The sequence below is a fragment of the Coregonus clupeaformis genome, chromosome 18 (genome assembly GCF_020615455.1).
Source record: "Coregonus clupeaformis isolate EN_2021a chromosome 18, ASM2061545v1, whole genome shotgun sequence".
Taxonomy (NCBI): Eukaryota; Metazoa; Chordata; class Actinopteri; order Salmoniformes; family Salmonidae; genus Coregonus; species Coregonus clupeaformis.
The window spans coordinates 53,838,221-53,852,739 of NC_059209.1; the positions used below are offsets into that span (position 1 = coordinate 53,838,221).

Here is a 14,519-nt window from a genome sequence, read left to right on the forward strand (position 1 = left end):
TACGTTACAGCCATATTCTAAAATGTATTAAATAAAAATCCTCAGCAATCTACTACACACAATACCCCATAATGACAAAGCAAAAACAGGTTTAGACATTTTTACAAAAGTATTACAAATAAAAAACAGAAATACTGTATTTACAGTGGCTTGCGAAACTATTCACCCCCCTTGGCATTTATCCTATTTTGTAAAATGGATTTTTTGGGGGTTTGTATAATTTGATTTACACAACATGCATGACTTTGAATAGTTTCAAACAAGAAATAAGACAAAAGAACAGACAACTTGAGCGTGCATAACTATTCACCCCCCCCCAAAGTCAATACTTTGTAGAGCCACCTTTTGCAGCAATTACAGTTGCAAGTCTCTTGGGGTATGTCTCTATAAGCTTGGCACATCTAGCCAATGGGAGTTTTGCCCATTATTCAAGGCAAAACTGCTCCAGCTCCTTCGTTGGATAGGTTCCGCTGGTGTACAGCAATCTTTAAGTCATACCACAGATTCTCAATTGGATTGAGGTCTGGGCTTTGACTAGGCCATTCCAAGACATTTAAATGTTCCCCTTAAACCACTCGAGTGTTGCTTTAGCAGTATTGTTAGGGTCATTGTCCTGCTGGAAGGTGAACCTCCGTCCCAGTCTCAAATCTCTGGAAGACTGAAACAGGTTTCCCTCAAGAATTTCCCTGTATTTAGCGCCATCCATCATTCCTTCAATTCTGACCAGTTTCCCAGTCCCTGCCGATGAAAAACATCCCCACAGCATGATGCTGCCACCACCATGCTTCACTGTGGGGATGGTGTTCTCGGGGTGATGAGAGGTGTTGGGTTTTCGCCAAACATTTTCCTTGATGGCCAAAAAGCTCAATTTGAGTCTCATCTGACCAGAGTACCTTCTTCCATATGTTTGGGGAGTCTCCCACATGCCTTTTGGCGAACACCAAATATGTTTGCTTATTTTTTTCTTGAAGCAACAGCTTTTTTCTGGCCACTCTTCCGTAAAGCCCAGCACTGTGGAGTGTACAGCTTAAAGTGGTCCTATGGACAGATACTCCAATCTCTGCTGTGGAGCTTTGCAGCTCCTTCAGGGTTATATTTGGTCTCTTTGTTGCCTCTCTGATTAAAGATTTGGTGGGCGGCTCTCTCTTGGCAGGTTTGTCGTGGTGCCATATTCTTTAAATTTTTTAATAATGGATTTAAATGGTGCTCTGTGGGATGTTCAAAGTTTCGGATATTTTTTTATAACCCAATCCTGATCTGTACTTCTCAACAACTTTGTCCCTGACCTGTTTGGAGAGCTCCTTGGTCTTCATGATGCCGCTTGCTTGGTGGTGCCCCTTGATTAGTGGTGTTGCAGACCCTGGGGCTTTTCAGAACAGGTGTATATATACTGACAGCATGTGACAGATCACGTGACTCTTAAATAAAGTCCACCTGTGTGCAATCTAACTAATTATGTGACTTCTGAAGATAATTGGTTACACCAGATTTTATTTAGTTGCTTCATAGCAAAGGGGATGAATACATACAGTGGGGAAAAAAAGTATTTAGTCAGCCACCAATTGTGCAAGTTCTCACACATAAAAAGATGAGAGAGACCTGTAATTTTCATCATAGGTACACGTCAACTATGACAGACAAAATGAGAAAAAAAATTCCAGAAAATCACATTGTAGGATTTTTAATGAATTTATTTGCAAATTATGGTGGAAAATAAGTATTTGGTCAATAACAAAACTTTCTCAATACTTTGTTGTATACCCTTTGTTGGCAATGACACAGGTCAAACGTTTTCTGTAAGTCTTCACAAGGTTTTCACACACTGTTGCTGGTATTTTGGCCCATTCCTCCATACAGATCTCCTCTAGAGCAGTGATGTTTTGGGGCTGTCGCTGAGCAACACAGACTTTCAACTCCCTCCAAAGATTTTCTACGGGGTTGAGATCTGGAGACTGGCAAGGCCACTCCAGGACCTTGAAATGCTTCTTACGAAGCCACTCCTTCGTTGCCCGGGCGGTGTGTTTGGGATCATTGTCATGCTGAAAGACCCAGCCACGTTTCATCTTCAATGCCCTTGCTGATGGAAGGAGGTTTTCACTCAAAATCTCACAATACATGGCCCCATTCATTCTTTCCTTTACACGGATCAGTCGTCCTGGTCCCTTTGCAGAAAAACAGCCCCAAAGCATGATGTTTCCAACCCCATGCTTCACAGTAGGTATGGTGTTCTTTGGATGCAACTCAGCATTCTTTGTCCTCCAAACACGACGAGTTGAGTTTTTACCAAAAAGTTATATTTTGGTTTCATCTGACATTCTCCCAATCGTCTTCTGGATCATCCAAATGCACTCTAGCAAACTTCAGACGGGCCTGGACATGTACTGGCTTAAGCAGGGGGACACGTCTGGCACTGCAGGATTTGAGTCCCTGGCGGCGTAGTGTGTTACTGATGGTAGGCTTTGTTACTTTGGTCCCAGCTCTCTGCAGGTCATTCACTAGGTCCCCCGTGTGGTTCTGGGATTTTTGCTCACCGTTCTTGTGATCATTTTGACCCCACGGGGTGAGATCTTGCGTGGAGCCCCAGATCGAGGGAGATTATCAGTGGTCTTGTATGTCTTCCATTTCCTAATAATTGCTCCCACAGTTGATTTCTTCAAACCAAGCTGCTTACCTATTGCAGATTCAGTCTTCCCAGCCTGGTGCAGGTCTACAATTTTGTTTCTGGTGTCCTTTGACAGCTCTTTGGTCTTGGCCATAGTGGAGTTTGGAGTGTGACTGTTTGAGATTGTGGACAGGTGTCTTTTATACTGATAACAAGTTCAAACAGGTGCCATTAATACAGGTAACGAGTGGAGGACAGAGGAGCCTCTTAAAGAAGAAGTTACAGGTCTGTGAGAGCCAGAAATCTTGCTTGTTTGTAGGTGACCAAATACTTATTTTCCACCATAATTTGCAAATACATTCATAAAAAAACCTACAATGTGATTTTCTGGAATTTTTTTTCTCAATTTGTCTGTCATAGTTGACGTGTACCTATGATGAAAATTACAGGCCTCTCTCATCTTTTTAAGTGGGAGAACTTGCACAATTGGTGGCTGACTAAATACTTTTTTTCCCCACTGTATGCACTTTTCCGTTATTTATTTTATAGAATTTTTTGAAATAAGTTATTTTTTCTTTTCACTTCACCAATTTTGACTATTTTGTGTATGTCCATTACATGAAATCCAAATAAAATTTCATTTAAATTACAGGTTGTAATACAACAAAATAGGAAAAACGGCAAGGGGGATGAATACTTTTGCAAGGCACTGTACACAAGTATTCAGACCCTTTGCTATGAGACTCGAAATTGAGCTCAGGTGCATCCTGTTTCCATTGATCATCCTTGAGATGTTTCTACAACTTGATTGGAGTCCACCTGTGGTAAATTCAATTGATTGGACATGATTTGAAAAGGCACACACCTGTCTATATAAAGGTCCCACAGTTGACAGTGCATGTCAGAGCAAAAACCAAGCCATGAGGTCGAAGGAATTGTCCGTAGAGCTCCGAGACATGATTGTGTCAAGGCACAGATCTGGGGAGGGGTACCACATCATTTCTGCAGCATTGAAGGTCCCCAAGAACACAGTGGCCTCCATCACTCTTAATCTTAAATGGAAGAAGTTTGGAACCATTAAGACTCTTCCTAGAGCTGGCCGCCCGGCCAAACTGAGCAACTGGGGGAGAAGGACCTTGGTCAAGGAGGTCACCAAGAACCCGATGGTCACTCTGACAGAGCTCCAGAGTTCCTCTGTGGAGATGGGAGAACCTTCCAGAAGGACAACCATCTCTGCAGCCCTCCACCAATCAAGCCTTTATGGTAGAGTGGCCAGACGGAAGCCACTCCTCAGTAAAAAGCACATGACAGCCCACTTGGAGTTCGCTAAAAGGCACCTAAAAGGACTCTCAGACCATGAGAAACAACATTCTCTGGTCTGATTAAACCAAGATTGAACTCTTTGGCCTGAATGCCAAGTGTCACATCTGGAGGAAACCTGGCACCATCCCTACGGTGAAGCATGGTGGAGGCAGCATCATGCTGTAGGGATGTTTTTCAGCTGCAGGGACTGGAAGACTAGTCAGGATTGAGGCAAAGATGAACGGAGCAAAGTACAGAGAGATCCTTGATGAAAACCTGCTCCAGAGTGCTCAGGACCTCAGATTGGGGCAAAGGTTCACCTTCCAACAGGACAACAACCCTAAGCACACAGCCAAAACAACGCAGGAGTGGCTTCGGGACAAGTCTCTGAATGTCCTTGAGTGGCCCAGCCAGAGCCCGGACTTGAACCCGATCGAACATCTCTGGAGAGACCTGAAAATAGCTGTGCAGCAACGCTCCCCATCTAACCTGACACAGCTTGAGAGAATCTGCAGAAAATAATGGGAGAAACTCCCCAAATACAGGTGTGCCAAGCTTGTAGCGTCATACCCAAGAAGACTCGATGCTGTAATCGCTGCCAAAGGTGCTTCAACAAAGTACTGAGTAAAGGGTCTGAATAATTATGTAAATGTAATATTTCAGTTTTTAATTTTTAATAAATTACCAAAAATTTCCAAAAGCCTGTTTTGCTTTGTCATAATGGGGTATTGTGTGTAGATTGATGAGGGGAAAAAAACAATTTTATCAATTTTAGAATAAGGCTGTAACGTAACAAAATGTGGAAAAAGTCAAGGGGTCTGAAAACTTTCCGAAGGCACTGTATATGCATTTTGTACATATTTGACACCTTTACCTGTTGTATATGGGCATTGTTAGGTCCGCTAACAAACTCCTCTAGTTCGGCCAGTCTGACAGTTTTAGCCAGAGCAAAGATGAGCTCCGTCTCTACGTACGACTCCCGGGCCTTTTTACGGGCCATCTGAAGGAACTTCACCAGATCCTCCCAGTTATCTACAATACACACACATCATACATTATATACAAACATCAAACACTACATGACCAGAAGTATGTGGACACCTGCTCGTCGAACATTTCATTTCAAAATCAAGGGCATTAATATAGAGTTGGTCTCCCCTTTGCTGCTATAACAGCCTCCACTTTTCTGGGAAGGCTTTCCACTAGATGTTAGAACCTTGCTGCGGGGACTTGCTTCCATTCAGCCAAAAGAGCATTAGTGAGGTTGGGCACTGATGTTGGGCGATTATGCCTGGCTCACAGTGGGATTTCCAATTCATCCCAAAGGTGTTCAATGGGGTTGAGGTCAGGACTCTGCAGGCCAGTCAAGTTCTTCTACACCGATCTCGACAAACCATTTCTGTATGGACTTCACTTTGTGCATGGGGGCATTGTCATGCTGAAACAGGAAAGGGCCTTCCCCCAACTGTTGCCACAAAGTTGGAAGCACAGAATCGTCTAGAATGTCATTGTATGCTGTAGCGTTAATATTTCTGACTTGTTGGAAAGGTGGCATCCTATGACGGTGCAAGGTTGAAAGTCACTGGGCTCTTTAGTAAGGCCATTCTTCTGCCAAAGTGTGTCTATGGAGATTGCATGGCTGTGTGCTCGATTTTATACACCTGTCAGCAACGGGTGTGGCTGAAATAGCCAAATCCATTCATTTGAAGGGGTGTCCACATACTTTTGTATATATAGTGTACACATATACAGTGGGGAGAACAAGTATTTGATACACTGCCGATTTTGCAGGTTTTCCTACTTACAAAGCATGTAGAGGTCTGTAATTTTTATCATAGGTACACTTCAACTGTGAGAGACGGAATCTAAAACAAAAATCCAGAAAATCACATTGTATGATTTTTAAGTAATTAATTTGCATTTTATTGCATGACATAAGTATTTGATCACCTACCAACCAGTAAGAATTCCAGCTCTCACAGACCTGTTAGTTTTTCTTTAAGAAGCCCTCCTGTTCTCCACTCATTACCTGTATTAACTGCACCTGTTTGAACTCGTTACCTGTATAAAAGACACCTGTCCACACACTCAATCAAACAGACTCCAAACAGACTCCAAACAGACTCCAACCTCTCCACAATGGCCAAGACCAAGGACATCAGGGATAAAATTGTAGACGTGGACAAGGCTGGGATGGGCTACAGGACAATAGGCAAGCAGCTTGGTGAGAAGGCAACAACTGTTGGCGCAATTATTAGAAAATGGAAGAAGTTCAAGATGACGGTCAATCACCCTCGGTCTGGGGCTCCATGCAAGATCTCACCTCGTGGGGCATCAATGATCATGAGGAAGATGAGGGATCAGCCCAGAACTACACGGCAGGACCTGGTCAATGACCTGAAGAGAGCTGGGACCACAGTCTCAAAGAAAACCATTAGTAACACACTACTCCGTAATGGATTAAAATCCTGCAGCGCACGCAAGGTCCCCCTGCTCAAACCAGCGCATGTCCAGACCCGTCTGAAGTTTGCCAATGACCATCTGGATGATCCAGAGGAGGAATGGGAGAAGGTCATGTGGTCTGATGAGACAAAAATCGCCAATGTGATTTTCTGGATTTCTGTTTTAGATTCCGTCTCTCACAGTTGAAGTGTACCTATGATAAAAATTACAGACCTCTACATGCTTTGTAAGTAGGAAAACCTGCAAAATCGGCAGTGTATCAAATACTTGTTCTCCCCACTGTATATACACACATACAGTGGGGAGAACAAGTATTTGATACACTGCCGATTTTGCAGGTTTTCCTACTTACAAAGCATTTAGAGGTCTATAATTTTTATTATAGGTACACTTCAACTGTGAGAGACGGAATCTAAAACAGAAATCCAGAAAATCACATTGTATGATTTTTAAGTAATTAATTTGCATTTTATTGCATGACATAAGTATTTGATACATCAGAAAAGCAGAACTTAATATTTGGTACAGAAACCTTTGTTTGCAATTACAGAGATCATACATTTCCTGTAGGTCTTGACCAGGTTTGCACACACTGCAGCAGGGATTTTGGCCCACTCCTCCATACAGACCTTCTCCAGATCCTTCAGGTGTCGGGGCTGTCGCTGGGCAATACGGACTTTCAGCTCCCTCCAAAGATTTTCTATTGGGTTCAGGTCTGGAGACTGGCTAGGCCACTCCAGGACCTTGAGATGCTTCTTACGGAGCCACTTCTTAGTTGCCTGGCTGTGTGTTTCGGGTCGTTGTCATGCTGGAAGACCCAGCCACGACCCATCTTCAATGCTCTTACTGAGGGAAGGAGGTTGTTGGCCAAGATCTTGCGATACATGGCCCCTTCCATCCTCCCCTCAATACGGTGCAGTCGTCCTGTCCCCTTTGCAGAAAAGCATCCCCAAAGAATGATGTTTCCACCTCCATGCTTCACGGTTCGGATGGTGTTCTTGGGGTTGTACTCATCCTTCTTCTTCCTCCAAACACGGCGAGTGGAGTTTAGACCAAAAAGCTCTATTTTTGTCTCATCAGACCACATGACCTTCTCCCATTCCTCCTCTGGATCATCCAGATGGTCATTGGCAAACTTCAGACGGGCCTGGACATGCGCTGGCTTGAGCAGGGGGACCTTGCGTGCGCTGCAGGATTTTAATCCATGACGGCGTAGTGTGTTACTAATGGTTTTCTTTGGGACTGTGGTCCCAGCTCTCTTCAGGTCATTGACCAGGTCCTGCCGTGTAGTTCTGGGCTGATCCCTCAACTTCCTCATGATCATTGATGCCCCACGAGGTGAGATCTTGCATGGAGCCCCAGACCGAGGGTAATTGACCGTCATCTTGAACTTCTTCCATTTTCTAATAATTGCGCCAACAGTTGTTGCCTTCTCACCAAGCTGCTTGCCTATTGTCCTGTAGCCCATCCCAGCCTTGTCCACGTCTACAATTTTATCCCTGATGTCCTTGGTCTTGGCCATTGTGGAGAGGTTGGAGTCTGTTTGGAGTCTGTTTGGAGTCTGTTTGATTGAGTGTGTGGACAGGTATCTTTTATACAGGTAACGAGTTCAAACAGGTGCAGTTAATACAGGTAATGAGTGGAGAACAGGAGGGCTTCTTAAAGAAAAACTAACAGGTCTGTGAGAGGCGGAATTCTTACTGGTTGGTAGGTGATCAAATACTTATGTCATGCAATAAAATGCAAATTAATTACTTAAAAATCATACAATGTGATTTTCTGGATTTTTGTTTTAGATTCCGTCTCTCACAGTTGAAGTGTACCTATGATAAAAATTACAGACCTCTACATGCTTTGTAAGTAGGAAAACCTGCAAAATCGGCAGTGTATCAAATACTTGTTCTCCCCACTGTGTGTGTGTGTGTGTGTTTATATATATATATATATATATATATATATATATATATATATACATACACATACATACATACATACATACATACACACACACACATATACACAAACACATTGGGGAACCCTGTCATACATTATACACAGCGCATAGAAGGCTTCATTTTATTAGACAATTTTGGTGACAACTCTTTTTGGACTTATCCCGACTAATGTCTCTGTTTCCTTTCTTTTTCATGTTCCTCCATCTCCGTGTAGCTTAGTTATGGCGATGTGTTGTCCTACCGTTTTTGCTGGCAGCGCTGACCACCTCCATGTAGGCTGATGGGTCGTCAGCTTTGATGTAGGAGTCGATGGCCTCTTTAACCAGGTCTCTCTGGAGCTGGGCTCTGGCCAGCTGACTCCATACCGCAGCCTCATTACAACGCTCTGCAAACTCATAGGCTCTGTCCAGGTTACTGATATGCTCGATCAGGACCTAGAGACACAGGTGGACGGTATGGTTATGCTGTGTGAATGAGTAAATAGCACAAAGAAAAGTATTATTGGTATTAAATAAAAAGAGGGTACCATAATAAAATATTTGTAAGGAGCACAAAGAAAAGTAAAGTAAAGAAGAGTATTATTGGTGCATTGAAATAAAGCGGATACAATGATTAGCTAAATATTTGCATCATCTTCAGACTCTTGTTTACCTGAATGGCAGAGGTGTTGACGTCAAACTTTTTAAAGATGGCGAAGGCCTCCTCGAAGAGCTCGTTGCTGATGGCGATGTTAGCGATGTCTGGGGCGTCGTAGTTGTCCAGGCGGTTGATGTACTCCATCACACGCGTCCGGTCTGCCTTGATGGCCGTCAGGATCAACAGGTTCTGGAGGTTTCTGGGGTAGTAACAGAGAAGATACAGAGGCTAGATAAGACTTCAACTACAGGTATTAGTAGTCTTTTAACTACAGGTATTAGTAGTCTTTTTAACCTCAAAGCTTAAAGGTGGGGCCAAGTAGTGTGTGTGCGCGCGCGCAGTGACTGACCGGTGCTCGCTGAAGACTGAGTTGTCCAGTACGATCTTCTCCAGTAGTTCGATGAGCTCATTGGGCAGGTCAGCTGTCATAAAGGCCTTGACAGTCACCGACACCTCCTCTGGGTCCTGGGTCTCTGACAGAGCTGTCTGCACCACCTGGGAAATACACGGAACCACAGGTCATAACACAGGGAGCCACAGGTCCGAACACAGGGAGCCACAGGTCCGAACACAGGGAGCCACAGGTCCGAACACAGGGAGCCACAGGTGTGAACACAGGGAAGCAGGTAAAACACAGTAAACCAACACAGGGTTATCAGAGGGCATTCTACTGACCTGGTCTATTAGTTGGCGTTTATAAGGGTTGTTCTCCTCTAGAACATTAGCCCATAGTTCTGGGTCTTTCCGTCGGACCAGGTAGCGAGCCTCACTCTTGAACAGGGAGTTCTCATTGCACACCTACAACAGAGCACAATGAAACCACATCAATCAGTGCATCATAGTAATCTGTGTGTATGTGTGTGTGTGTGTGCGTGCGTTCAGACCTTGATAAGGTCCAGGTCACACTGGCCCCTCTCGTAAGCGACACAGGCGAGGTGGGGGTCCCTCTTCTCACAATACTTCCCCACTACAGTGCTGTCGTAGAAGGTGTTCTCCTTCAGGAAGTGCTCCGGGTTGTTGTTACTGTCTATGTATATCTTAGCCAAGGCATTGTGGGTAGCCGGCTCCTCACAGCCCTCGTGGATACGAGACTCCAGCCATGGCAACAACAGCTTCAGTCTGGGACACACACGCAAAATCTACTTCTGAGAAACCCTCTTGAAAACGTAAGTCACAAACAATACTTTGGGGGAACATTTGGTCAGAAAACGTTTAAGCATTCCTTCACACGGGGGAAAAGACAGGCCTGAAAGTTATCAGACAAAATGTTGAGGACGTACAGGAGCAGACAGGGTTGGAGACCATGTGTGTAAAGTTGTGTGTCTGTACCTGTTCCTCTTCTCCACCTCTGCCACTAGCTCGTCTGTGGAGAACTGTCCTCTCACCACCATGATCAGGTTCTTAATGACGTCTTCAGCACAGTCTACATCCAACAGACCTCCTATCACCACTGGCAGCCGGCTAGGGTTCACCTACACACATCAATGCGACGCAATGACAGCAGAAAACATTTATAGGATAGCTAATGCTATTGGTAAAACCAACAATAAGGTATCTTGACACGTTTCATCTTCCTTCCCTGGCTGCAGTGCTGTGTTCCTCCTCACTGTGCCTACTGCCAGGCTGATGACTCTTACCTTCTGAACGTAGATCTCAATGTACTTTTGCAGAGTGTTGCGGTAGAGGTAGAGAACCAGGTCATGGACAAAGTCAAAGCGGTCACACACTATGACTCAGAGGCAGCTGGTCTGTCAGTTTAGCCTCCTGATGGGGGAAGAGAGAGAGAGAGAGAGAGAGAGAGAGAGAGAGAGAGAGAGAGAGAGAGAGAGAGAGAGAGAGAGAGAGAGAGAGAGAGAGAGAGAGAGAGAGAGAGAGAGAGAGAGAGAGAGAGAGAGAGAGAGAGAGAGAGAGAGAGAGAGAGAGAGAGAGAGAGAGAGAGAGAGAGAGAGAGAGAGAGAGAGAGAGGAGAGGGGAGAGAGAGAGAGAGAGAGAGAGAGAGAGAGAGAGAGAGAGAGAGAGAGAGAGAGAGAGAGAGAGAGAGAGAGAGAGAGAGAGAGAGAGAGAGAGAGAGAGAGAGAGAGAGAGAGAGAGAGAGAGAGAGAGAGAGAGAGAGAGAGAGAGAGAGAGAGAGAGAGAGAGAGAGAGAGAGAGAGAGAGAGAGAGAGAGAGAGAGAGAGAGAGAGAGAGAGAGAGAGAGAGAGAGAGAGAGAGAGAGAGAGAGAGAGAGAGAGAGAGAGAGAGAGAGAGAGAGAGAGAGAGAGAGAGAGAGAGAGATTGTAGTCTGCCAGACTAACGACTGTGCTAAATGTTCACCCAACCAACACTGCTAGGGTAGCCCTGGTACCTTGAGGAAGTTCTTGACCCTGTCCGGGTCGTAACAATTGCTCTCTCTACAGATGCGTTCCACCTCCTTGATCTGTCCGGTCTTACAGGCCGCCTGGATGTATTTAAAATGGACGTCAGGGTCCTGGCTGAAGTTCACTATGGAACCCAGGAAGTAGAACACACCTGGGAGAGGAAGAGGAAGAACACAATTTCACATTTGAATAAGTTTCCTAGTTTCCCTGTGAATGCCGCCCAAGTAAACCGACACGATAGGACAATAAAGAGGGGACAGCAAAGGTAGGAGATTCAAACCCATGGTAGGCCCCTTTTGTGTTAGCAAATTCATCAGGGACCCCCTCATAATCAGACTCAAGTGTAATAAAAATAGCCTACAAGGAGTTTTACTTTGGCTTCTGAAGTACATGGCTGGATGAACCAGGTCTCGGGCCCAGGGAAAGAGCATTTTAAAAGGACCGCCTCTTGGCATCAGAGAGAAATGTTGCAAATTTCCTGCAATTCTACACATTTTGTCATGGGGCAGAGATATTTGTTGTTGTTGCAGCTATGAGTGGTCCTCTGTGGCTAAATTGGTAGAGCATGGCGCTTGTAACGCCAGGGTAGTGGGTTCGATCCCCAGGACCATCCATACGTAAAAATGTATGCGCACATGACTAAGTCGCTTTGGATAAAAGCGTCTGCTAAATGGCATATTATATTATATTATTATAAAGCTAATATCCTGAAATTCTACACATTTTGCCATGAGGCAGATAGAAAACTTTGCCAGCTTAAAATCACAGTGCATTCATGTAAAAATGTAATAAAGGGGAATAGTATTGAGTTTAACAATTTATAATTGGTGGAGTACTGTGGACACCAATATCCCTGTGAGCCTCCCAGGCCCATGCTACCCAGAGTTAAGAACATACATTGTAGATGAATAATATTACATTGTATTGTATTACACACAGGCCACAAGCTGACACGTTTTCAAACATAAGAGGCCAGATCCAGACGTACCCTCGAAGCTCTTGAAGGACTCGAAGAGATCCACCAGGGTGTTTGTTCCCAGCTGCTGGTGGTATTTAGATGCCACCTGGACACACAGCTGAAGGTTCTGTCTGATGTTGGCTGATAACATGGCCCGAAGACACTCTACTGAGTCCTCTACTGACAGGGCGCCAAAGAAGTTCACCAGCCACTGCAGGGAGAGAGGAGAGGGTTAATACAACACACCCCAAACAGAGGGTACATTTAAACACACCTACTGGTACGTACCTCAGGGTTGAGAAGGTGTGTGTGTACGAGAGCCCTTTTGATGTCGAACAGGTCAGTGTAGTGTTCTAGAGCCCTCTGTAGTAGCCCAGCCTTCTCACACAGCTGGGCGATGTGGGCTCGGTCATAGTGAGTAAACATCTGGTTTCCCAGGATTGCGTCGGCCACCTGGATACACACACAAGTTATAACACAACACAACGGACCAATAGAAACACAACGGACATTATGAAAGGTGTGTGTGTGTGTGTGTGTACCTGGGGAGCATGGAGGAGGTTCATTTCCAGTAGGCGTGTCTGTAGGTGTCCCTCGGCTGGCTGGTTGTTCTTCAGAGCGTCCAATAGGAACGAGGTACACTGCTGGATCAGACTGCCCTCCATGAACACATCCACTATCTACACCAATCAAGAGAGAGGGTGGACATCAGCAACCAATCACAGGAGAGAAAGAGGTAATCAAGAGTCACAGGGACATACTCCTGCTTCATCAGGGAATGCACTACTGGATCAGATTGCACTCAATGTTCAATCCTAATACAACCTCTAGCTCCATAGACACTGTGTAGATCAAAAACAATCCTTTAGGTATGATAAGTAATATGGTAATTGCTCCACTTTCTGATATGCTACGGCATTCATCTTGAACTCTCCAAACCTTTCAGATCTGCTATACTTTAGTACCTAAGAGCTAAGGGTTAGAGGATGATTCGCTCTCGAAGGAGCAGGGAGAAATGAGCAGCGAATAAGGAACCCACAGGAAGACAGTATAATATTAATTTTAAAGAATTCCATTCAGAATGTGGGAATCATCAGGTAGCATGAAATTACCTCTAAACTTGATTATAGGGGTGTGTCCCAAATGGCATCTTATTCCCTATATAGTGCACTAATGTTGACCAGGGCCCTTAGGGCTTTGGTTGAAAGTAGTGCACTATGTTGGGAATAGGCAACCTAAATCTGTGCTTGTGGGCAACTTGTACCCAGAGCCAGTTCAGACAGGAGGAAGGGAAAGTTGATATGCCCTTAAAAGGAAGAAGGCTCCCTAAGTCAGAGAATTCCTGGCATTGCTCTCCCACATGGAATAACAAACCGGGAGGCTCCCACACTGGGCAGTGTGTGCGGGCTTGCGCGTGTCTGTGTGTGCCTGTGCGTGTGTGCTTGTGCGTGTGTGTTACCTGGTTGATGTTGGCCAGGGGCTCCTCATCTGCAACCAGCATCTGAGAGAACTGTAGACCCTGGTCTGGACTGACCCGCATCACATTCCTCAACAGAAACACCCAGTCTGGAGAGTAGCCCACCTATACCAGGGAGAGATAGAGAGAGGGGGGCGGAGATTAGATTGATAGATATGGGAGGCCACATCACAACACCGTCATCTGATGAGACAAACGAGCAAGTTGACATTTTAAAACGAGGTACTTCTGATCAATCAAACGTCCTAATAAAAGCAGGATCCCATGCAAACTATCAAATTAAATTGTATTTGTCACATGCGACGAATACAACAGGTGTAGACCTTACAGTGAAATGCTTACTTACAAGCCCTTAACCAACAACGTAGTTTTAAGAAAGAATACCCCCAAAAAAAAAAAAAACACAAAAAAGACAATATAAAATTCTGGGTAGCCATTTGATTAGATGTTCAGGGGTCTTATGGCTTGGGGGTAGAAGCTGTTTAGAAGCCTCTTGGACCTAGACTTGGCGCTCCGGTACCACTTGCTGTGCAGTAGCAGAGAGAACAGTCTATAACTAGGGTGGCAATTATTAGGGCCTTCCTCTGACACCGCCTGGTATAGAGGTCCTGGATGGCAGGAAGCTTGGCCCCAGTGATGTACTGGGCCATACGCACCACCCTCTGTAGTGCCTTGCGGTTGGAGGCTGAGCAGTTGCCATACCAGGCGGTGATGCAACCAGTCAGGATGCTCTCGGTGGTGCAGCTGTAGAACCTTTTGAGGATCTGAG

At 45.0% G+C, this 14,519-nt stretch overlaps 1 protein-coding gene across 1 annotated transcript in view; it reads right to left on the minus strand.

Annotated features, from left to right (window-relative positions):
• LOC121573316 (clathrin heavy chain 1) overlaps positions 1–14,519 on the minus strand; it is a 45,860-nt gene that overhangs the window by 11,889 nt on the left and 19,452 nt on the right. The window contains 14 exon segments of the mRNA XM_041885231.2: positions 4,779–4,936; positions 8,564–8,756; positions 8,974–9,157; positions 9,308–9,453; positions 9,634–9,756; positions 9,843–10,077; positions 10,288–10,430; positions 10,596–10,691; positions 10,693–10,722; positions 11,303–11,466; positions 12,304–12,484; positions 12,562–12,726; positions 12,816–12,953; positions 13,733–13,855. Of these exon segments, the coding sequence (XP_041741165.2) occupies positions 4,779–4,936; positions 8,564–8,756; positions 8,974–9,157; positions 9,308–9,453; positions 9,634–9,756; positions 9,843–10,077; positions 10,288–10,430; positions 10,596–10,691; positions 10,693–10,722; positions 11,303–11,466; positions 12,304–12,484; positions 12,562–12,726; positions 12,816–12,953; positions 13,733–13,855 (2,079 nt within the window).